We start from the raw sequence: 26,248 nt of genomic DNA on the forward strand, positions 1-26,248 counted from the left end.
CATTTTTCTAACCAACTTTAAAAAAGGAGTTTTGGAACGAAATTGCAGTGCGTTAAAAGTAAAAAGCATAAGATTTTTATGTATAGTGTATGTTTGATAGCTATACAGTGTATAATGCAATATTATAGTCTACATGATGACTGTTATGTAATATTTTTAAACTACATTTTATTGAATTATTTTCTTGGATTTTTTTTTTATTTGCTTTGATATTTTATTGGAAATATTGACGGGAAACTTTGAAATATGTGTTTTTAAACTTTGTCCGTTGAAATTTCACTTCTATAATAGTCTTTAGAAACTCTTCCCTGCAGTCATCCCACGAACATTTCTAGACGGGGCAATTATTGTTTTCGTGAGTCTCAATAACAAATATGACACCTATTTTGAGATCCGAGATGGCGGATGTGACTTTTACAATAAAATCAATATGGGTATCTATTTTGAGATTTTCGGGAGTGTCGGCAAACACACAATTATTTTCAAAAGTCCAGCATTATCGGTTTCAACACCCTCGAGAATCATGAAAACAAGACCCATGATAAAAAAGTTGATAATTTTAAGTAGCTCCAACTTGGATTTTCATTTTGAAAGCACTATCAGTTTCAACATTCTCAAAAACTATGGAAATGACAACCATGACGAAAAAATTGTCAATTTCATGGAAACGCCATCTTGGACTTAGATTTTGACAGGACTATCAGTTTGAGCACTCTCAAAAACCATGAAAACGACACCCATGATGCAAAAATGGTCAACTTCATGCAGCCACCATCTTGTATTTACATTCTGACACCACTATCTATTTCAGCACCCTCGAAAACCATGAAAACGACACGTGTGACGAAAAACTTGATAATTTTTTGCAGCCGCCATCTTGAATTTTCATTTTGACAGCACTAGCTGGTATTAGTTTCAACACTCACAAAAACCATGACAAAACAAATATTTTTGTCCAAAATAAATAAATATAAAAAACATCCTAGAAAACCATTAAACCACACTCATATAAAATTATAATAAATATTGCAGCCGCAATCTTAGTGTAAATTGTGAATTATGTTCACGAATTTATTATAATAGATCTCCCGGACTTATAATTCGAATACCTACTAAGTACCTAATACATATTTTACTACTTTATATAAACAATTTTAAATAACGAAAACTAGAGTTTGGATCGAGCCGAGTTCAAATATACTAAAAACCACGCAATACGCTGGCCTTTTTTAAAAAGATCGCGGAAACAAATAACAACGTAACACTCGACTCATATTGACCGCGAAAACCGCTTAGGGGCCTCGTCGATGCGCATGTTTGTGTGAGTGTGTCATTTCGAACGTTTGTTTCCGTACTGGTACCTACATAATATGTCTACTGTGCTGGAGGTGACCATTAGTTTGAAGACGTTCGCGTTGGTAAGTATTTGAGGTAGAAACCACATTAAATATGGTCCAAACCATATCAAATTTTGATCTACTATATCATTTTTGATTAACGCATTGAATATTTATTAAGTATAAGCCTTTAATTTCTTATTGTAGGTGACCTACCGCCTTTTCATACTAAATATTAATAATTAGGTATTAATTCGTTTAATTTATTTATGTATCTTAGCTTTTCATGAAATAAAATCAATTTAACATAGTATTCCACCCACGCTTATCAGTTGAGAGAACAAATGTTTCTAGCCGTAGAATCGTTGTGAAATTATTTTTAATAACAATATTAATTCATAAAATTATAATGAGTCATGCGATAACAGAGTGTGCAAATTATGAACACGCAAGTAGTAAGGATATTGATCCATGTGTCCATTGGGGAATACTATGTCACCGCTCCTCTTTACGTCATCATATTATGGGATTGCCTCACACCCCTGGGAGCGGGATAGCGAGAAACTAACGCAGCAAAATAAAACAGTTCTCTGTCGACTTTTACTGCGACATCATGTTGCTTGCCGTTTATTTGTCGAGTTATTTTCTTATTGTGTCGGGCAGTAGGGGCGGGAGACGCGGCGGCAGTCACCAATATCCGTCAACACATGGGTTGTCAGGCACCGGGTATACCCATCAACAATCAACAGGTGGGTCGGGACATACATACCCGAAAGGCACGGGTTTGTCTGGAAATTCCGCGGGAAATTATCACCATAAAACTGAAGTGCATAACCATTACCATTACAACCCGCCCCAGCAAATAAATTACGGTTCGACCTACCATCCCGTGTACCATGGACCGCCACCAGTTTACGTTTACGAGTACAGGAATTCAGGAAGTCGCTTCGACAGTTTATTAACAGGACTAGCCTTGTATAATTTAGGTCGAATGTCGGCACATAGCCATGACCATTCCCACTACAACGAATACAGAGGGACGCCGGGAGAAATTTGCAAGATGGGTATAAGTAAACCCACTGGAGATTATGAAGAAACGCGAATCGACTGTAGACTTATGTCCAGTTTCATTTGGGATGTACAACCAGAGAAACATGAGACTGTTTCCAAAATTATAACAACGGTAAACACAAGTGAGACAATTTCGGGCAACGAAACAGTTACCGTTCAAAACACGACAGTTGTAAATGCATTAGAAGTAAAAGGACCGTCGCTTAAAGTGACAGAAGGAATGGACTGTTTTATGATACGCGACTCCCGCTATTCGTCATACGTGAAAAAGAGAGTTGATTGTGCATTGCTTCAGGAATATGCTATGCGGTCTCTACGCGCTTATAGTGACCGTGTGAGTCCTGTTTTGTATATTTCATTGTGCTCTTTGTATTTTACTATATTATAAATAAAACACATAATTATAATGAAAACTTTTTATTAAACAAATACAAATAAATAGTTAAACGTTTAGCTTATTCGAGAAAAGTTTTGGCAAGTCTTGCCAACATTGATAATATTTCGCGTCCAACTTTTGGCATGTTTCAGCGCCCCATTTTGTGATAGCCATGCTTAGAGACGACTCGAACATAAACGCCTGTAAAATAATAATGAGCTTGATAATGATATACAAATATTTAGGCACAGGCTTAGTCTGTCCCATTAGTCTAACGAGCTATCCTGAATTTGTAATTATCACTTTCAAACGGAAACCGTGTTGACGCATTAAAAAACAATTATAATGTTATATACTTAAGGATATATAACTAACAGAGTATTTTTGCTGTATAATAGGGATTGTAATCTAGAAAAATAAATCAGTTGTTATATTTTATTAGGTAGGTATTTATATATAAGTAAAGTAAATTTTTATGTAAAGTAGTTTTGTACCTAATTACACCACCTAGTTACTATCCCCCTTAGTCTGCTAACTTTAAACAGTCGCTTAGGAGTGTTTTTTCTCATTCTGACTTAGGTCAATAGAAGAAGACAGAGTGAGAACTAGCAATGCTTTAATTTAGCAGACTATTATGAATAAGGGGGTATGTGTATAAACAACTACCTAATTAACGGCACATATTTCGTAAAATCATCATCTTTGCCTTTAAAACAATTAGATACAAAGTTTTCTTGTGTAGTGAGTAATTAGTTGGTGGGAGTAGGTACCTACCTGAGTATTTTTTTGTTTTGTATATTGTGCTGTTTGTTTATGAACTTGACTGGTACCCTAGCTAGACAACATAGGAGTATAATATATTGATGCAGTCTGAAAATTCGGTAGCTATCTATTATGTTTCCTGTCCTCGCTCCGTAAATATAATAATATTAATAAATCAAATTTAAAAAAATGATATACCTAAAGACTAAAATTAACTCTAATTATTCGGTGTTGTCGTTTTATGTTTGTTTTAAGGCTAACTTGGTGAAATATGTAGGTATATGAATATAGGAAGGTATACCTGCGTTCCTACAGCAATTTTTTGAGGTACCAGCTCGGCGTTAGAAGCAGCTTGGAAGCACTGGGTGTCTGGGCCGTGTGGGGTCATCATGGAGTGAAGAGACGCGCCTCCGGGCAGGAACCCACCTTCCTTCGCCTCGTACGATCCCAGTATGAGACCCATGAACTCACTCATGCAGTTTCCTGTTGCGATTTAGTTAAAATTATTTTTATGTCATTCATCTATGGGCGAATACTGGGCTCATTTGACAACAATAACTTAGGTAACTTGATAATACTTCAGTACTTTACATAATTTGTGAACGATGGAACTTCTAGTTTTTATTTATTTATTTCGGCAACTAAAAAATTACACTCTTTACATGCTTAAACGTAAAATATAATAATAATATGGATAAGAGTTGATCACTGAATGCTGTGGATTCATAGTTTTTACTACGTTTATAAGACAGTAATTATAACAATTTAAAAACTAAAATCTATAAATATTATAATATATAATAGAAAAATAAAAATGAAAACAAGGTTTCTAAGTCACGTGATTAAATTAAGTTTTTGTGGCCGAAGGGCTTAAACGGTAGGTGAACTCTGCAATTTAATTGGATATTTTTTTTAATACATTTTCTTGAGGTTTAATTTATTTTATGTTAAATTAGTTTCGTACTTATGTAGGTACTTACCTGTTTTTTTGTAGTTTCAAGTTTTAACAATACACAGGAACGATATTACTATCATAATATATTTTTAATCATTAGAGAGTACCTAGCTGTGGAATAAGATTCCTTGTGCGGTGTTTCCGGGACGATACGAATTGGGTACCTATCTTCGAAAAAAGGTGGGCTCCTGTGATTCCTCTGGTGTTGCAAGAGTATCGTGGGTGGCGGTGATCACTTAACACCAGATTACTCGTACGCTCGTTTGTCCTCCTTTTCCATAAAAAATGAATAATACTTCTAACTTATATTGCAATTATAATCAATGATAACAAAAGAAGATAATACAGTTCTGTATATAATATAAAGTATATACTAACTGTGATAGTAAGGTGGTCTGAATGTATCTTCTTGAACTGACCACCTCGGTGGGAATATCACGAAGTCAGCAATAGCAACACCGGGCTTCGTGGAAGGACACGTCAGCACGGTGAATATAGACGGATCCTGTTACATGAAACAGTCTGTTTAATTACTGAGTCTGTGCATATAATATACTAGCATATAGTAATACTTATTTAATATTAACTATTTTATTATATATGAGTTTGTAATATTAACAAAATATATTTAACTGATTTCAAGGTAGCGAAGTACCTGTGACCTAGAACTATTTCATTGTGATTATAGCATCTTCTCATTAGCTCAACCCTTTACGAAGTAGCGGTAGATTCAATAGAAAAAAATATTTTTTTGACATTCATAAGTGTCATTTCCGTGACCTACATGAATAAAGTGATTTTGATTTGATTTGATTATTTTTCGATAATAAGTTAATACGTTTTTTAAATTATGTATAAGTACTTAATTTGATTATATCATATAAATATTTGTAAGTTTCATAATAATTTCATGTTGTATCTGTCTTTCAGCCGTTCCCAATATAATATCTACAGATTCAACCTACAAGAAGACAACCTTCTACTGTCAGTAATTAGCTGTCAATAATCTGAAGCTGTCCCAATATAACCGATAAGTCATTCTTATCGCCTTAAATTGGGACGCGTGAATTGCAATTTTGTTCTTGCAATACTTTTTTAATTAATCTAATTCTAGTTACGATTTTTTGTTCTTTTTGGAATCGGTGTCCTTCCGCCGCGACCCGCTCTCGCCTTTCGCTGGAGGCGAGTCCTCACGACTCAAGCACATCTCACCTATAACTCTGTATGTAGTTACAAACCTATCTTGGATGACATCGACTCCCAAATATGTTGTCAATATCTGCGGCCCCACCCCGCAATATAATATTATATAATATAATATTTTTTAACTATCGCAAATACTGCAGAGCTTATTAAAAATATACAAAAATATGTTTAGCGCGTTAAGTAAATAAATGTGTATTAAGCAACGTGTATTATTTACTACCACTACATTTATACCTTTTCATAATTTTACGGAAAGTTTTTGACCTCTCGACCGTTTGCGTGTTAGTTTATTGACCTATGCATAATAAGTTCAAAGGCTTTTGACCAATTGTTCACAGGAGCAATATTAGCCAAACACAAACAATTCAAATGGTGTCCTTTTTCAGTGTAAGTAGTAGTTAATTGTTTTAAGTGTTAATTTGTTTGAGTTTTGCGATACACAGGTTTATTGGAGTACGTAGGGCTAGAGTGGGATTCCAGACGAGATTATATAGGTACGTAATAATCATAATAATTTTATATTGAAAGCGGTAAGACCTTAATACACCTAAATTTTATCTTATTTAGAGTATTATTTAGTATTATTTAGAGTAATGTTTTATACATACCTATTTTAATACAAAATTGGTTATGGACGGTTTAGTCTGTCTGAAATAAAATATATTAATTTTTTATTTATTTAAGCGTTTTTGAAGTGAAAGCTTTTTTTTTGGTTACTGAACTAGAATGAGATGTCACATTCGGCTATGTTACGCTGGTTCGGGTAAAGTCTGCTTGAGTCAACTAAAAGAGTGTGATCTGTCAGAGCATAATATATTTTATCAGAATAATTTACACAGTTTTCTATATACATATTATATTCTCGTGACACAATGTTAGTTGCCATACTTCTCCGAAACGGCTTGATCGATTTTATATGTATATTTGGTAGGTCGAAGAATAGGTCGTAATCTATTTTTTATACCCAAAAACTCATTTTAATTTATATAATTTTTCGTATTATTATTCATTAACCTCTCAATTTTTTTTATTACAAAAAAATCAAAATATTTTCTTCTGTCGTGCGGCCCTACCTAAAACCTAGTAAGACCGAAGGTACTATGTAAAGGTCTAAATTTTTAAGTGTTACAGATTGATTATAGATTGCCTTGAAATTAAGTGGAGGCATTGTTTAAGATGTTTTGAAGATATTACCTACCGGTTTAAACCACTACTTAAAAACGATACCATTTAAAACTCTTGCAGAATTTTAACTTTAAATTCATATGTACTTGTGCATTAAAAGCACTCCCATAATTGGAAGGTATATAGATATGTATATAATATAGGTACATTATCATTATTATTATGGTTTGGGAATTAAAATGCACTTAAGGCGACACTAAATGCCAGCGACCTTGAGCGATATGAGTTCACGGCTTCCGGCCCGTAACAAAGCCAATACTTTCAAAATTTTTGCGTGGAAAACAGTTTATATGCTTACAATCCTCTTTATTCACTACTAATCTGAATAAATATACCTACACAAAAAAGTAAAGCTATAAGAATAACTTTTCTGAGAGTTGTACTAAAAAAATGCGTTATGCCACGCCAAAAAACTTGTTTAACTGCAAGGAAAAGTGGTAGTTCAAAAAGGCTCTGGAGTGAAAACTATAACCAACAGCAAGCATTAGAAACCTACAAATAAGACTTAAGTATATGTGTAACAGGATTAAGTAGTGTTCATAGCTCGAAATACTATATTTTCACCACAAAACTTGTCTAAAAACACCTAGTTTGCATGTTTTCTGCTTACTCTTTGCCTTGAACCCTAGGATCTATTGTGCCCGCTGCTTGAGCTAGCGCGCCTGGACTCAACTCGCCTGTCTAAAAATGAGATTAGGAAAATCATCGAGGCTACTTACTAGGAAACGTTTTACTATTTACTGTGCCCAAATTTAAAATATATCCTCAAGACCTATTACTTTTAAGAGGCGTAGGATCCTCAGAGGGTCCAGGCAGGGCACTTTAAGTGAAGGTATATGGATACCACAACGCTTATTTCTACCGTGAAGCAGTAATGTGTAAGCATTACTGTGTTTCGGTCTGAAGGGCGCCGTAGCTAGTGCAATTAATGGGCAAATGAGACTTGAAAACTTATGTCTCAAGGTGACGAGCGCAGTTGTAGTGCCGCTCAGAATTTTTTGGGTTTTTCAATAATCCTGAGCGGCACTGCATTGTAATAGGCATGGTGTATCAGCTGAACGTCCTGCTCGTCCCGTCCCTTATTTTCATAAAAAAAAGGTATTTTAAGACACCCCAGCCTGATTCTGGCAATGGCTTCGCATTCATGTAGGTAGATGGATAAAGTTAGTGTCCTAGACTTCCTGACGTGATGACTCACATTCCTCGTATTCCATAAAAATAATAACATAACATCAGAAATTCATATGGTTTTTGAGATGGCATAAAAAGGCATAAAAGGCATTTATTTTCTCAAAATTGATTCCTTTAGAATTCTTTTTCATGTCATTTCTTATACTACTAGATACTACTACCGCTTCGGAAACAAATGGCGCTCGGAGAGAGAAGAAGCGGCGCAAGAAACTCTCCCAGCATTCTTTTTTTGCGCTCTTTTCAATAAAATATACAATATTGTACAGTCATTTCTATCGCTATAAAATAATCACAATCTAGTCCCAGGCTGTCCGATCATTTAGATATTGAGCAGTGGAGTAATAGGATTTACGACAGAGCCATTTTTTTTATAAAACATTTAAATTTATTTATAGATAATGCCTGAACAGTGGCTGGGACTTTATTGTAGAAGTGTATACATTTACCCTTAAAGCTATTATGTATCTTATGAAGCCTACTAGAATTAGTTACAAGGCAACATTTTAATCCAGATGCACCTACAGATAAATTCCCTACGGTACTTACACAATGGTCGAATGACACAGAGTTGATGACCATAAACTTGGTCAGATCATATTTGTAAGGCACATAGTTCCCGTGCCAAGCCACCACGTCGAACGGCGAATGATTCTGCTCGGCTTCAAACAACACTCCGTGGAATTTACTGATTATTTTGAAGCCTGCAACATCACGAACATAATGGTAAATATAATAATATGCATTTATAAGACAGCTTCCATTTTTTGTCAAACAGACGCCATGAATGAAGAAGCTTCGTTGGTGTGCGACGGGAACGATGGCTGGCCCATGCGTCAACTGGTGAACGGGTGCTGCTTGTGGTGCCTGGTCGACATGTTATAGTTAATAATTTTTATTTTAATTTTTATTACTAATTATGACAGTAATCATTTTCACTTACGGCCGTTTTCAATAACGTATCTTTAGTTACGGATACATTGCTGTCAACGTTTAATCACAAGATCTTATCTATCCATAGTTATGTCCAATATAGTTATGGTCCAATGCTGTCTGTCAATAGGTTATTGAAATGTAAGTAAGCGTAAAAGGATATATTTGTCTACGTCTAGTAAGTTAAACTAAGGATAGATAGGTTATTGAAAACGGCCGTATGTCCAATGCTTTATGTCGATAGGTTATTGAAATGTAAGTAAGCATTAAAGGATATATTGGTGTACCTCTAGTAATATGTAGGTTATTGAAAACGGCTGTTAAACATCATGTTCACGAACCGTAATTACACAAACAATGAATTCAAGCTCTAAGAGTTGATCCATCATATATACCATATACGATAATTTATATTTATATACATACACACACACTCACGTCTTGTTCCCGTCGGGGTAGGCAGAGACAATAGAATGCCATTTGGTTCTATCCTTACAAACCTCACGCGCTTCCTCTACATTCATTACTCTTTTCATACATGCTCGCCGGTTGCGGGTGCTTCGGACCTCTCCTTTTCACAAAACGTCCCCAATTTGGTCGACGAATGTTCTACGAGGTCTCCCGCGACCGACTTGCCCACACACACTTGCCTTATATATTTGATACGTCATTCTTTCTTCACTCATTCGCTCCACGTGTCCAAACAATTTCAGCATTCCTTTTTCAGTCCTTGTCACAACATCCTCTTTATAATTAGTGTGTTTAATCTATATTTATACACTTTATTTTTATTAAGTATATAAAATATTTGATATTTAAAACTTCGAACACAATTCATATATTGGATGCAGTTTTCAACTAATTTGTTATGTATTACAGCTATTGTAAAGTACTCATTGATTTAAAAGTATGACCGTTGAGTTTCTTGTATGTATTTCTCACAAATTCAACTTTTCCCGTATATATTATATTGGATTCAGTAATTAAAATGATATATATATATATATATATATATATATATAAACATTTTAAAAGCGCTTAGTTTAAACCTATTTGAATAAAGTTTATAATATGACTTGGACTTAATCAGCCAACTCAACTTATATAGGAAGTAGGTACACTTTTCTGCGTCGGTTAGAGGTTTTTCTTGGTGATTTTTCTAATGTCAGTAGCATATCCTACTATAAAAATACGTCGGTGTAGATTAACCCCCTTATAATAGTCTCCTAACTTAAAGCATTGCCTTCTCACTCTGTCTTCTTCTATTGACCTAAGTCAGAATGAGAAAAAGTACTCGTAAGCGGCTGTTTAAAGTTAGCGGACCATTATGAATAAGGGGGTAAAAATACATATTGTCTACCCATTAATGTACCAACCATTCTACTGTAAAATGTGACTTGCAATAAAATATTTTGATTTGATTTGATTTAATATGCGTATTATATGATGGAGCAAATGGATAAGCAACTTACAATCAGGTTTTAAGTGAACATTGCGGTACATAGGATTACCAGTGGGAGGCTCAATTGCATAGGATGCCGGGTAGATTGTGGGTACCACAACGGCACCTATTTCTGCCGTGAAGCAGTAATGTGTATATATTACTGTGTTTCGGTCTGAAGGGCGCCGTAGCTAGTGAAATTACTGGGCGTATGAGACTTAACATATTATGTCTCGAGGTGACGAGCGCAATTGAAGTACCGCTTAGAATTTTTGTGTTTTTCAAGAATGCTGAGCGGCGCTGTATTGTAATTGGCATGGCGTATCAATTACCATCAGCCTGCTCGTCTCGTCCCAGATTATCATTAAAAAAAACCATGCTACAATTAAAAGGCATGAGGCACGGAGGGACTTTTCGACTAAACGTATGAAAGACGTAATTTTGTTGTGAAGTTATATTTATCCTTAATGTCACAAGGTTCTAAATTTTTTTTCTTTTACTTGTAGATGTAGACTTATGTTCGCTCTACACCGTATTCCACGTTAAAGACGAGGTCCCTTTTATGTGAGAGCTTCTCTGGTAGCGAATGTTTCTAGAAGATGGCGAGAGGAGAGACTAGAGAGAGACCTTGACCAGCGACCTTGAGCGATATGAGTTCACGGCTGCCGGCCCGCCATCTATGTAATAAAGCCAATATTTTCAAAATTCTTACGTGGAAAACAGTTTATATGCTTACAATCCTCGTTATTCACTTCAATCTGAATAAATGACCCTACACAAAAAAGTACAAGCTATAAGAATAAGAATTATGAGAGAAGTACCAAAAAATGCGTCACGCCATGCCAAAAAACTTGTTTAACTTCAAAGAAAAGTGGTAGTTCCAAAAGGCTCGGCAGTGTTAACTATAACCAACAGCAAGCATTAGCAACCTACAAATAAGACTTAAGAATATGTGTAACAGGATTAAGTAGTGTTCATAGCTCGAAATGCTATACTTTCACCACAAAACTTGTCTAAAAACACCATGTTTGCGTGTTTTCTGCTTACTCTTCGCCTTAAGACAAAGCCCTAGCTAGTTTGAGTTTCATGACTTGCATAAGACGCTCGGCACTAATAAGGCTGACTAGGGCTAACAGCACTTGAGACAAATGATGACCCTAATGATAAATTTCTAATATTTATTATTAATATGTATTATAAAACATTATTTCCTTATGCGGAAATATGCCGTTGATTAATTATATATTTTAATTTAGTCTGTAGCCTGAATAAAATAAATAAATTAAAGTGTTGCGTGATTGCAGCGTTGTGTTTGCTTTCATGTAAAATATTTAATAGCTCTTTGTGTGCTGTCGTTATTTGATTTGAAACGAAAACTAAATGAATAAGTAATATAATAAATACATGAATACGATAAAGTTGATTGTACCTTGACATTTTTCGTACATTAAGCAAGATTTAGGAAAAACTCTGAAAGAATACCTTCGAATCCTGCAAACGTACATTAATGCACACATAACAATATCTATGTATATCACAGTACTGATCCAAAAGTGTAATGTGTTATGTGCCTATTAATCTATTTTACCTTCTTAAATAATTTTCTGTTTTAATAAAGAGATTAATAAAATTTAGAAAACGCTTTAATACTATTAAAGTTTAAAATTTCTTTTTAACACTTACCTTAACCTTACGTTAAATGCTAATTAACCTACTCTATAAGAAGCTAATTGGGTTCCATTTACAGCACTCAAGACATTCATTCAACTTTAAACGTTCGCGCAGTCCAACCCATCCAAGCAGCGCAGTTTCCTGCGTTCTTCAGAGAATTTTGACGGTCAACACTTTTTGAGGCTTTTATTGTTATGATGTGATGTTATGTTATGATTATTATGTTATTTTTTTTTATGTTCGTGATGCATAATAAATTTATAATTTTATTTTCTTATTTAAAACAACTTGTCATAAACTGGTTTCTAGTAGTTTTTAGTGGTGTTAATTACTCACGCTTATTGCGAAAATTGTATCTCCTACTATAAATTCAAATTCAAATATTTTTATTTAAAATAGGATTTAAAATCACTTATTGAACGTCAAAATCTACCACCCATTCAAAAGAGACTGCCTCAGACCTGAGAAGAACGGGCGCAAGAAACTCAGCGGGCTTCTTTTTTAAATATAAAATATGGATTACAATGTAATATCGTAAAATAAACATTTATAATTAAAGAGCCTGAGGGTGTTCGCTTTATTCCCAGTCCGTGGTGTCATTAAGAAAATCGTTTATGCTATAATAACCTTTCCCACACAAACGTTTTTTAACAATTCTTTTAAATTTTGTAACACATTTGTTTTTTACATTTTCTGGGATCATATTGTAGAAGCATATACATCGCCCAACAAAAGACTTACTAACTCGACCCAACCGAGTAGTAGGCATAACAAGTTTATGTTTGTTCATCGTGTTAACATTATGAATGTCACAGTTTCTAGAAAATTCCTCAATGTGCTTATGAACTTACAAAACATTATCAAAAATGTATTGAGAAGCAACAGTCAAAATGTTTATTTCTTTAAATTTTTCTCTTAATGATTCTTTAAGACCTAGGTTATAAATAGCCCTCTTCTGCAGCAGATATAATTATTAATCATAGCCCGTACTTTTAATAGGTGATTTTTGATATATATCCTTGGACGTCACTTCAACAATTCAGCGTTTTATCCTTATCTCAAAGCGAGGCGATTGTATCGTAAATCCAGGATAATGCAGCTCTAAGTTAGTGAAAGATGAACATAATGTGGTCGCTAGTATACCTATATTGGTTAATGTTTGGTTTGAACGTAGAATCCAGCATTTCTTACCTGGTATATCCACGTCGTCATAATGAGCAACAGGCGTGAGGAAGTCGCGTGGATTGGCGAGACCGTTGGCTCCAATCGGTCCCAGGTCCGGCAACTTAAAGTGTCCATCGAATACTTCCAGAATATAGCCCCTGTGACAGTATTTATGAGTTATTTACAACAAAAATAGTAATTTATTTCAAAGCATCACTCGCAAAATTATTCTTAGAAATGCATTGAAGCAATATCTGGCTGATATATAACTAAAATCATCCGAGAGAAATATTTTTGACGTCTCAATGTTTGTATAACCATACCAATAAATTGATGTCGAGATAAATAAATTCCCACAACGAAACCCTTCTTAAATAATATTAAGATCCTTTAAATACAGGTCTGATTTAGCTCTAGAATATATCTTAACACAGAAATCCAAAACATCTCAACAGAAACATGTAAAGCTGTTATCGAAAATTTCCGCTCTAGATTGCAGCTATGCCAGAATAATGAAGGATTGCATATGGATGATTTGATTTAAAAAAAATAAATTCCCCTTTTGTTTACTATCGAAAACAATAAACAATTTTGATCTACTGTAATTAGTTTTTTTTAATCATCTTTCCAATTATAAACGGACTTTTGGTCCATCCTATATTTGTGTATTTTTTAGGAAACAGAAGGATAAATGCTCTATATATAATGTGAAGGATTAGTGCTTTTGTTTATGGTACGAGTATGCATATCTTGAAGATACCATTGACTATACTAATCCACCGTGGAATATCACCGTTCTATACGGGGTTACGTAGAAGAAAGACCTTGAGAGATTTATATTAACTTAACGCGTACACCTTCCTTAAAGGCCGGCAACGCTGCTGTGATTCCTCTGATGTTGCCAGAGAATGTGGGCGGTGGTGATCACTTAATACCCGGTGACCCGTACGCTCGTTTGTCCTCCTTTTCCATAATTTTTTTTTTCTAATAAAGTGCGACTCAAGTCAAATATTTTTTATGTAATAGTAAGACAACCAGCGTATTTTTCATTCAAAATAGGATATTAAATCACTTATTGAAAGTCAAAAACTACCACCCATAATATAATATAGATAATATCTTAAAATGGGTACCTACTATATATACTACACACACTCCAGGCACTCTAAGTAGGGTGTATGAGGAAATAACCGCCACAAATTGTCATTAGTGGCAAATATTCTCGCGTCTTTAAATTCGAGTGCTCTAAAATAAAATATATAGCCTGGGGCTGATATTAAAGTGCAGCTGAACCAAGATGAGAGCAATAATCCTTATTATGTGACCAAAGAGAACCACATTAAATTAATATTAATTTTATGTAAAGTATAACATAATAACTCTTAATTATAATACCTAGTGGGGCCATCGATTGCAACAGCAAACCTCATGCCGACTTGTATAACAGCAATCTCATTTGGTGCAACCTGCATTATTCCAAACTCTGTCGTAATCCTGAGGGCACCTAGCTGTGGAACTAAAATTAGGCTCCATTCACATTAGTTGTTCTATGGAGTATTATGACATTGCTTACGAATTTGAGTGGTTTGGTTAAGTAGAGAAAATGAATACCACTGTGTCTGATGTTATCTTATATTCTTATATCTATCTATCTATCGAGCAATTATTGTATATATATATATATATAATCTGAATCTCGGAAATGGCTCCAACGATTTTGAAAGCAGAAGACCCCGGTTCGAAAACAGATGTCCTATTTGTTTTTTTTTGTTAAAGTTTTGTACATTCTTACATTACATTCTTCTTGCAAGGCTCGGTTTTCCGGATATTATAATACCTAATAGAAAACAGAATATAAAATAGTGGAGTGCTTGCTGTCAGTTGTATAATATTTTACTAACTGATATTAGTAGTAAAAATATTTGCAATATAATTATTTGAAAATTTTTTTTTATGCCAATACGGAACGAGACGAGCAGGACGCTCAAATGATGGTAATTGATACGCCCTGCCCAGTACAATGCAGTGCCTTTCAGGATTCTTGAAAAACCCAAAAACTGAGCGGCACTACAATTGCGCTCGTCACCTTGAGACATAAGATGTTAAGTCTCATTTGCCCAGTAATAACACTAGCTACGGCGCCCTTCAGACCGAAACACAGTAATGCTTACACATTACTGCTTCACGGCAGAAATAGGCGCCGTTGTGGTACCCATAATCTAGCCGGCATCCCGTGCAAAGGAGCCTCCCACTGGTAAAATATCTTAGAATGTACGAGATATTCGTCTTTTAATAATAAAATACTTGACTGATATTGTGGTAAAAGTAGAGATATTTATAGCTAACTATAGAACATGTCTTAAAATGCACTCACACGCTTCTTTAGTTTTTACAATAAAATAATTTATTTTACAACCACACTATGCTACTATTATTTTGTTTAAAAATTATTTTCTACTTTTTATTGATTTCTTCTTTGATTGCCTATTAAAGCGTGTTTTTTTTAGTTTTCTTAAACTATTACTTATTTTCCTTTTTCGTCTTAAAATGATCACAATTTCGTAGCAACAACGAAAGATCGACTTTTTGCTCTTAATAGTGATTTTCATTATTATAACACTAGAAATAAGGGATTGCTTGTAACTAATTCTAGTAGGCTTCATAAGATCAGCCTTAAGGGTAAATGTATACACTTTATAATAAAGTCCCAACCACTGTTCAGGCATTATGTATAAATAAATTTAAATGTTCCATTTTAAAAAGGCTCTGTCGTAAATCCTACTATTCCACAGCTGAATATCTAAGTGATCGGACAGCCTGGGACCAGATTATGATTATTTTATAGCAATAGCAATGACAGTACAATATTGTATATTTTTATTAAAAAAAAGAATGCTGGGAGAGTTTCGAGTATCTTGTGTATTAGAAGTGACATCAAAAAGAGTTCTAAAGGAATCAATTTTGAGAAATTAAATGCATTTTATGCCTTTTTGGTGTGCACAAGTATTTGTAGTTAGCAGCAAACCACGCCCGTAGGCCTTTAATGTATTTATTACTACAAGATAAATCGTTACGTACCCTAGAATATATTCGAATGACGAAAGATATAAGGAGTAAGTACTTATTAAAAGGAAAAGCTCAGAGCTCTAGTCAATTTTATGCCTTTTATGTGCTTTGATATCGATCGGTGCTTGCGATCACCATAAAGGTGTTTCCTTGGATAACTTAGATAATTTTAATGCTGGTAAACTTTTATTAATATTATTTTCCTATACTTAATTTATATCTATAATCTCTTCGTGAAAACACCTACTTGTTAGCCTTTTACGGAGACACAGGTACGCCTTTTATTTTTATATTTCATAATTTTTTTTCATATCGGAATAATTGACAATATACCTGGATGTAGTAGAGAATGATGGCAGAAAACAATATTGATTTACCAATAAGTAGATCGCCATCACTGCTGTAGAAGGCACTCTTGTCCATAGATGTATTGCACAGGTAAACGTGGATGGCGATGCCGTTCCGCGCGCGAGGATCACCAGCCCCGCACACCGTGTGGAGACCTGATACAAAGTCCACAGCATCGCCAGCAGGAATGTCGAATGGCATCCAACGGGACTGTCAAATACATAAAAGATGATATAGTTCCTTGCAAACAGCAAAGTTCATGATTTCGAACGCCTAGGTCCATAGGATCCAGTGGAAATTATACAGTCCAGCAGTCTGTATCATCACTGTTATGGGCAGATGAGCATTATCTGCATCATTAAAATAAAATGACGGAATAAGCAGGTGGTAATTTGCATCTTTAGTTTGAAGGGCGCTGTAATGTAGCAAGTGGAATTACTGGATTTATGTCTCTATATGACGAGAGCAATCGCGGTGCCGCTTAGAGTATTGAGAATTTTTGTGAATCCTGAACTCTCGTCTCGTCACTTCTAATTATTAAAAAAATATGGCGGTTGGATCTACGTCATATGGACAGATAATGTCACTGTCATGGTGTAGCAATTTTGAACTGATTGCGATTGATCTGTATAATCTACAATGAGATATAGATATATCATATACCTATAGTATATCTGTTAATTCTTTCAGTTATCCATGATTAAATGTTTTGTTGTCACTGTCTTCGCATCTGTGCATAAAATAAACAAAGTTATACATTTGGTCATGGATTAAGTATTGAGATGCATTCTGTAATACGGACTGTGGTCATGAAGGCGTAGTTATGTTCCGGATATTCAATAAGACGTTTCGTAATATTTCATATGTTTTTTCCAAAACAATACAATCTGGGCGTTTTTGCTTTGAGGGCAGAAAATAGCATCTACTGACTGTGACTGTTAAATCCTTATCCTCATAGTCGCTTTCCAGATACCATGAAGCAAAATTGGGGGCGAGTGGGCCATCAGTCAGGTCACCATCATCAGTACGTTGAGTCAACAAATGATTACCACGCTTGTGTGACCATTAAACATTTTAAAGATATACTATTACACTTAAATAATACATTAAAACAAATATGAGCATTATTTGCATGTTTTTGCTTACATACCACGTTATTGTATCTATTCGTATCTGAACTATTCAAGCTTATAGTAACACAATCCATAAAGAATATTAGACCACTTAGCTTATTTGCTATTTTATGAGTCTATAACACTTATTGCAAGGAAATGGGCTTACTTATCTATAAAATATTAATATTTTAGCAAAGTACAATGATGTTTAAATAGGTTTTTACCAGTAGGAGGCTCCTTTGCACAGGGTGCCGGCTAGATTATGGGTACCACATCGGCGGCTATTTCTACCGTGAAGCAGTGAAGTGAAGTGAAGCAGATGTGTTAGCATTACTGTGCTTCGGTGTGAAGGGCGCCGTAGCTAGTGAAATTACTGGGCGTTTGAGACATAACATCTTATGTCTCAAGGTGATGAGTGCAGTTGTAGTGCCGCTCACAATTTTTGGGGTTTTCAAGAATCCTGAGCGGCACTGCATTGTAATGGGCAGGGCGTATATATTACCATCAGCTGTACGTCCTGCTCGTCTCGTCCCTTATTTTCATAAAAAAAGATACTCACTCAGCTTGTTTTGATTAAAACTTAGCAAAAAGTGTGACTACCGTAAAAAGTTGTGACATCCAAGTCGGTTAATTTATTTAGTCCCAACTTAAGGGTCCTTCTATCCTAACTTATAACGTACTTTAGAAAACGTAAGAACATCTTACGGTGACCATGTAATATTATTATTTATTTATGTTTTAAATAAATAGATTAACTTGGCCATCGCACTAAACTACGTTGTGTTTTAATAAAAAAATATAAAAAAGGATACATGTGATTTCATTTGATGGCCAAGTTAATCTACCTTCATAATACGAATAATGATGAGTCCTAAACAATGAATCTATATAGATATAATTATAAAAATATTTCCTTCAAGATCGCGAAGAATAACTCTCTTCAGGAAGTTTAGTTAGTCCATGTCCAGACACAAAGACCGACAGCTAACGAAAATTTACCAATCTTTCATTTTCAATCGTCAAACATAGATACCTACCCATACTCTGTCGTCCCATAGCTTTCTTCAACCATTTTTCGTTATAACAAAGGGAGCCGAAATAAGGCCCTACGAATGTCAAGCACCCTGATATGAATTATTAGAACCTATAGATACAAGCGTGTATATTTTATCATCAACGCAGTTGGGGTGTGCCTATTTAGCTTACAGCTATGCATCCCAACGTCTGTAAATACGACCACAGTAGACTGAAGCACATAATGAATTATCATATTGTGTTTCAATGAATCCCGAATTTTATAAGCTTTCTAAATCTTAAAGGGCGGGTATAAAACAGCCTTTCTATGCCAGAATGATAAATTGCAATAAAAACCTTTTCAATTTAAATCTATACTAATATTATAAAGCTGCAGTGTTTGTTTGTTTGAACGCGCTAATCTCTGGTACTACTGGTCCGATTTGAATGATTCTATCAGTGTTAGGTAGTCCATTTATCGAGGAAGGCTATAGGCTATGATTATATGGCTATGTTTTTTTTTCAAAATTAGGGATCCGTAATAAAATTGCTGTTTTGTAACACAAGGTGTAAAATCGAAAACCTATTTTTGCGTGCGCTGCAAAAACTATTGACAATAGAACAAAATGATGTACAGGCTATAATATAGGCAATATTTTATTACTTATAAAACTATCGCGTGAATTATACTTTATATGGCAAAACAACGTTTACCGGGTCAGCTAGTATATAATAAAGTTTGTGGGAACTTTAATGGAGTATTTCTCTACAGTAGGGATTAATTTCAAGGACAGTGCCGAGACAAAATACTGCTATATTCTTCGACCTTTTGTGGTGAGACAAGATGACTTGTGTAGTCCACACATGGCCGCCACGAGCACAGAGTGTTTGCCATCAGTATATTAACAAAAACATAGACTTACTTGGTTTGGATCAGGTTCAGCTTCATCCCAGTTGTGAGTCAAGTATTTGGCAACATTGGTACGTTTAAATGGCTTGTGGACAACTGATGGACGGATTCTGAAATAATAATAATATTGACACACTCTTACACAAATTATCTTACCCCAAACTAGGCCTGTACTATGGGTACAAGACAACGACACATTTAATACAATATACTTACTTAAACATACATAAATACATATAAACATTCATGACTCGGAAAGAAACATTCATATTCACCATATAAATGATTGCACCTACCGGGATGCGAACCCGTGACCTCTAGCTCAGTAGGCAGGGTCACTAACAACTGGGCAATAGGGGTCATCCTAAATTATAGTACGGCTATTTTTGTTGAGATTATTGAATTTCTTGCAGATTCTTCTCAACAAAAGCAGCTTTGTGAATCTGATTTAAAAGTGTTTTTGTAAACCGTTCTGAGTTATCTTTGAATAAAAATATTTAACTTGAGATATCTGATTTCGTATCTTTCGTAATTTAGGTAGTGATACCAAGCTAATTTCGAAACAGGTATGTAGTATGTTTAAATATTTTATACCCTGGAATTTCAGGACGGATTCTATCGATACGTACGACAATTGTTTTTATTTATAACAATAAGGGGCGAGACGAGTAGAACGTTCAGCTAATGGTAATTAGCTGGTGATGCTGCCGATTATAATGAAGTGTCGCTCAAGATTCTTGAAAAACCCAAAAATACTGAGCGGCACTACAGCGCGCGCTCGTCACTTTGAGACATCTTGTCCAGTAATTTCACTAGCTACGGCACCCTTCAGACCAAAACATAGTAATGCTTAAACATAACTGCTTCACGGCCGAAATAGGTACCCATAATCTAGGCGGCATCATGTGCAAAGGAGCCTCCCAGGGTGCAGACAATTTAGCAATTAGTTTGGGTATATCGTCTAAGACGGCTAAAAGTTTTGGAAATTTCCTATGCTGAGTGTTTGGGCTGCGTTGATTACACTCGTTTTGCTCATTTTTATATGTGAGTGGAATATTATAATGGACAACATTACCTATTACTTGTGAAAAAGTTGGCTTGTCAACAACTCTAAGGATAAAACGAGCAGAAATTATGATATATATATATTATAATAATTACTAATAACTAGGCATTCACAACGGGTACCTTATTACCTTAGTACCTGAGCAGAACAGATAAAGTTGACAGAAATCTGTAGTTAGTTAGAAATCAGAATCTGAAGATATCCAGCTTTTAGCTTTAATAGTCCTTTGAAATAGGCTCTTAAATGAGGTAGTATGGTTTCAATTATTTTCAAATTTTTTTACATTTATTTGTTTGAGTCAACCAAATAAATTTAGAAGCTGCTAGGGGGAACTATTCGTGGGGAAATCTGAAATTTAAAGGAAGTTTTTCAAATGGACTAAGTTATGACCAATAAATTGCGAGGTTCTCAAACATTAGTCGTTCGGAAATAACATTAATCGCGCGGAGCCTTCTTCACCCGAACTTGACTATCATATCCGGTTTTTCTTCTAGGGATATTATTGGGGAAAAAACTTCAAACAGTCTTCTTTCAGCACAACGAATAGATTGTGTCGGTAAAGTGGCTTAAAACTGACCTGTAAAGCCACGATCGCTTGTTGTCATTCCTTGGAGCTGTAAAGGCGCTCCCAGATAGCTGCTCAGCGTAAAGTCCATAAGGACACTTTTGCGGACTGTTACGACCGATGGGCAGTGCGCCTGGTCTGCGAGGATCCTCACTCGCAAACTCCGAGCCGAATCCTGACAGATACTGCGAGATGAGGAACAGGTTAATGGGTAATAATTTATTGCAAGCATAATTTTTTATTTTGACATTCATCAAATTCAAATTCAATTATTTTTATTCAAAATAAGACATGAAATCATAATATATAGAAAGTCAAAAACTACCACCCACTCTAAAAGGTATGCCTCAGACCTGTGAACAACGAGCGCCACAAACTCAGCGCGCTTTTTTTTATATAAAAATATGGTTAAAATGTAAAATCATACAATAAAATTTAATAGCCTGTGGGCGGTCGCTTAGTTCGCAATCAAATTAAGAATGTAATTTATGTTATAGTAATCTTTACCACACAAACGTTTTGTAACAAATCTTTTGAATTTCGTAATACAATTTTTTTAAACATTATTTGGGAGCTTTTTTATATACAACGCCCCACAAAAGACTTACTAACTCAACTTAGCCGATTAGTAGGCATTATAAGTTTATGTTTGTTCCTTGTGTTAGCATTATGGTTATGACAGTTTCTAGCAAATTCACTTATGTGCCTATGTACATACATTACATTATCAAGAATATATTGAGAGGCTACAATGAAGATGTTTATTTCTTTAAAATTTTCTCTCTATGATTCTGTATCTAGAAGAACAACGGTTCACATCACACATAGATTGTTGATCATCTCCACCTGAAATGTCGCAGTCGATCGGATTTTTATAGTAACTGACAATCAAACTCGTTAGAGAAAATCTTATACTAGTATCTTTAAACGATCAATTCTTGTATACATATATATAATCCGAATCTGGGAAACGGCTCCAATGATTTTCATTAAATTTAGTATACAGGGGATTTCGGGGACGATAAATCGATCTAGATAGGTCGTAGTTTTATCCGTATTTTAATGAGAAACAGCTACAAGGACATAAGAATACAAAGGTAAAATTTCGCCACTATAAATAAGACTGTAATAGCTCAGATGGAACATTGGGTGATCCGGAAAGCAGATCACCCTGGTTCGAATCCAGATGTCCTATTAGTCTTTTTTTCAAGTTTTGTACATTCTTAAAAATCCGAGCAAGGCAGGGTCGTCCGGATATTATACTTATTGTATGCGAGGCCTCACATTTGTAGCAGTCGCTTGTTGTCCTGGCGGAATTTGTTTAATAAACATTTCATTCCATCATTATAACACTAGAAACAAGGGATTGCTTGTAACTAATTCTAGTAGGCTCCATAAGATACATAATAGCTTTAAGGGTAAATGTCACTTCTATAATTAAGTCCCAGCCACTGTTCAGGCATTATCTATAAATAAATTTAATTGTTTTATAAAAAAAATGGTTCTGTCGTAAATCCTATTACTCCGCTGCTGAATATCTAAATGAGCGGATAGCCTGGGACTAGATTGTGATTATTTTATAGCGATAGAAATGACTGTACAATATTGTATATTTTTATTGAAAAGAGCGCAAAAAAAGAATGCTGGAAGAGTTTCTTGCGCCGGTTCTTCTCTCTCAGAGCGCCATTTGTTTCCGAAGCGGTAGTAGTATCTAGTAGTTATTAGAAATGACATCATAATTCTAAAGGAATCAATTTTGAGAAAATAAATGCCTTTTATGCCTTTTAAACAATCATACAGCTTGTAATTTACTTGAATAACATTTGTATCTATCGACTTATAAAGCCGATTCGAATGAATCCGCTAATCTCTGTCGTATTTGAATAGGTTACTAATTCTATTTGTATAATATGATAGCTAGATTCATAAGCAATAAAATATTGATGTTTTTCGAAAGAAAACTCACTCCTGGAATTTCTTTATGTGCAAAAGCTGATTTGTGATTCGAAAATACAATGACGTAAAAAAATATTGATTACTTACGTACCTAGGTACATGTAAAATAAAATACAGGATACCATTTTGCCTATTTATTATACATATCCAACAATAGGTGTTTCATGCCAAACCTAATTACGCGGGCCGACGCTCAACAAAATTAAAAAAAAAGTCCATGATTCGGAGGCATACGTTCGCGTAGGGCTAAATTAGACTGTATTAGGTATACTACGAGCACTTATTACGCACAGTTAACACGCTTGTCATCGCCAACTTACTTAAACAAAAAATCTATACTATTAATATAAAGAGGTAAAGTTTTATGAGTTTGTGACGGTGCATGGGCCCATGGGGTATTATTAGTGAGTGTCATACGCTACATAATATATAAACCCAAAAAATGAGAAGACTTTTCCGTGTTAAGCATATACTATACAGGATTTGCAAAGTAGGTTAATCAGAGAAAAAACGTTTCTTAACGCTACCTTCACGATGAGAGATATATTATTATGATTGTATTGTATATACAGGGTGGTTTTTTTTGGTTGTATTATTTTTACACCGAAGAAAACTCACCTCCTATTCAAACTGTTGTTAGAAATCTTACCATTTCTGTTGTTATTCTTTAGTGGATAAGTCCTGTCATGGTATCAAATGCAGTAAGGTCATTAGAGAGACGTATAAACTTATGCATTGCAGTGAACGGAAACCATTTTGAGCAAATTATTAGTTAGTTAAAAATGAGATATGTAAAGCAATTTGTAATTTTTTTCTATTTGCTTTCGTTTTTAGTAATACATATCTTTCTAAAGTTTGACCTTTATTAGCAACAGAGTCCATTGGTTCAATTATACAGTACGTATTTTTCTTTTAAATAATTCGGGTCGATATACGTCAAAAATTCAAAAAATATAAAAAAAACTATATATGTAGTTGTTGGTTTTTTATAAATCGAGGGCATGACTCCTATCACGACTTTTCTCTAAGTCTCGTAGTTTCCGACTTGACCATCTCCGCCCTTCTCAAAAAACCACCCTGTATATTATGCATGTGGGCAGCATTGCAACTAATATGGTAACACTGGTAAATGCGGACGAAGTCGTTTAATGAGGCGTATCACTTATAAAGACATAAAGTTATGATTATATATATTTTTTTAAATTTTAACGAGGTATTTTATATACTTGCAACGTCCAACACGCAATTAGGGCTGAAATTGTGTTACAATGTTGATGATGCGACCAAACCAAAACAATAAATAGTAATAATTAAACTTACCTTTAGATCCGTCATTGCCATGGCGATACGTGTGAAATCTATCAGATGAAGTATAATAGTACTCTCAATATAAAATGTCGGTGCTTATTCTAGTAGATATGGTAATCAGTCCGGTTTACCAACAGTGAGATAACAGGTTATACTTGTGTTTATATCAAAAACAACTCATAAATGTAAATAACGATAGGTACTTACTAGAAATCCTGCATTTCTTGAATATCATAACAACATCAACTGCCGCGCCCTTTTCGTGATTAGTATTTCGTTATTGTCAATAAGTTTTACTTTGTTGTTGTTTAAAAGAAGCCATTATATCTTATGTGTAATCAAATCAAACCTGATTTTAACTGATGAATTTGTTGGTCTTGGAATTCTATCCCCCAGTAGGAAAGTATCACTAAAAATAATAAAACAAAGTCCGCCGCGTCTGTCTGTTCGCGACACATGCAAAAAACTGCTGAAATGATTTTAATAATTTTCACTAAGATTAAGGTTTAGGTGTTTAATATGATGAGGTTTTGTGTATAAAAATTAAAATATGACGATGATTGTTGAAGATGTCGGCAAAGTATAAGCTGGCTGGGAGCTTTCATTGAAAACGCTGCCTAATACCCTTGATATACTTATAATAAATGAATGTATGGTGGGATTGTTTGTCATTTATAGATCTACAGAAAGATCTTTTTTTTTATGGAATAGGAGGACAAACGAGCGTACGGGTCACCTGGTGTTAAGTGATCTCCGCCACCCACATTCTCTTTCAACACCAGAGGAATCACAAGAGCGTTGCCGGCCTTTAAGGAAGGTGTACGCGCTTTTTTTGAAGGTACCCATGTCGTATCGTCCCGGAAACACCGCACAAGGAAGCTCATTTCACAGCGTAGTAGTACGAGGAAGAAAGCTCCTTGAAAACCGCATTGTGGAGGACCGCCACACATCCAGATGGTGGGGATGATATCCTAACTTGTGGCGTGTCGTGCGAAGGTGGAATTCGGCGGCAGCAATCAGGTTAAGCAGCTCTTCGGAACACTCCCCGTGATAAATGCGGTAGAAGACACACAATGAAGCGACGTCTCTACGCAACGACAAGTGATCCAGCCATTCGCAGAGCACGCGGTCCCCGATGTTATCTATCTAATACGGAAATAAAAATAATTTAGGCGACGTGCACAGGACCGCTGTATGGACTTCAACTGAGCTATGTAAATTACATATGATGTGGACCAGATCGGTTAGGCATAAGTACTCTAGAGTGCTACGGACATAAACAAAATAATTTATTGAACAGTATCTCTTTTACCTATTCTGTCGTGTACACAACGTCAGCCCGCCATAAAAGGCATTTATATTCTCATTGTTCCTTTAGAATTCTTTTTGATGTCATTTCTAATATACTATATACTCTTACCGTTTCGGAAACAATGGGCCTGAGAGCCCCCATGCATGCATTTAGTTATTACGAAAATGTTAAGCATGTAAAATAATAATGAAAACTTTATTTTTGAAGGATCGTTGGCATAGAATTGGTCCAAATTCTTAGTGCACCAAGTCTGCGTGGTGCAGCGCTGACGTTTAAGCTATGTATACATTTTTTATGAA

At 34.9% G+C, this 26,248-nt stretch overlaps 2 protein-coding genes across 2 annotated transcripts; one reads left to right on the plus strand and one right to left on the minus strand.

The window, feature by feature from the left end:
• Positions 1–1,948: 1,948 nt before the first annotated feature.
• LOC126966001 (uncharacterized) lies at positions 1,949–2,866 on the plus strand. The gene has a single exon (XM_050809864.1). The coding sequence runs from the start codon at positions 1,951–1,953 to the stop codon at positions 2,794–2,796; it is 846 nt and encodes a 281-aa protein (XP_050665821.1). The 5' UTR covers positions 1,949–1,950; the 3' UTR covers positions 2,797–2,866.
• On the minus strand, positions 2,810–24,761 carry LOC126965975 (homogentisate 1,2-dioxygenase). Its single transcript, XM_050809829.1, has 10 exons — positions 24,650–24,761; positions 21,386–21,558; positions 19,756–19,852; positions 16,733–16,913; positions 14,685–14,805; positions 13,317–13,447; positions 8,630–8,784; positions 4,880–5,006; positions 3,848–4,029; positions 2,810–2,985 (listed from the first exon to the last, which is right to left on the minus strand). Exons 1-10 carry the CDS (start codon positions 24,668–24,670, stop codon positions 2,851–2,853), a joined length of 1,323 nt encoding a protein of 440 aa, XP_050665786.1. The 5' UTR covers positions 24,671–24,761; the 3' UTR covers positions 2,810–2,850.
• Between the last annotated feature and the right edge of the window lie 1,487 nt (positions 24,762–26,248).

Source organism: Leptidea sinapis, chromosome 9, assembly GCF_905404315.1.
Source record: "Leptidea sinapis chromosome 9, ilLepSina1.1, whole genome shotgun sequence".
Lineage (NCBI taxonomy): Eukaryota > Metazoa > Arthropoda > Insecta > Lepidoptera > Pieridae > Leptidea > Leptidea sinapis.

Bases quoted from the DNA above. Each gene is read 5' to 3' on its own strand.
- LOC126966001 (XM_050809864.1), top strand. From the start codon at position 1,951: ATGTTGCTTGCCGTTTATTTGTCGAGTTATTTTCTTATTGTGTCGGGC.
- LOC126965975 (XM_050809829.1), bottom strand. From the start codon at position 24,670: ATGGCAATGACGGATCTAAAG. The intron at 19,853-21,385 runs GTCAGTTTTAAG...TTATTATTTCAG, and splicing joins AAGCGATCGTGGCTTTACAG to AATCCGTCCATCAGTTGTCC. The intron at 2,986-3,847 runs GTATACCTTCCT...ATTATTTTACAG, and splicing joins AAATTGCTGTAGGAACGCAG to GCGTTTATGTTCGAGTCGTC.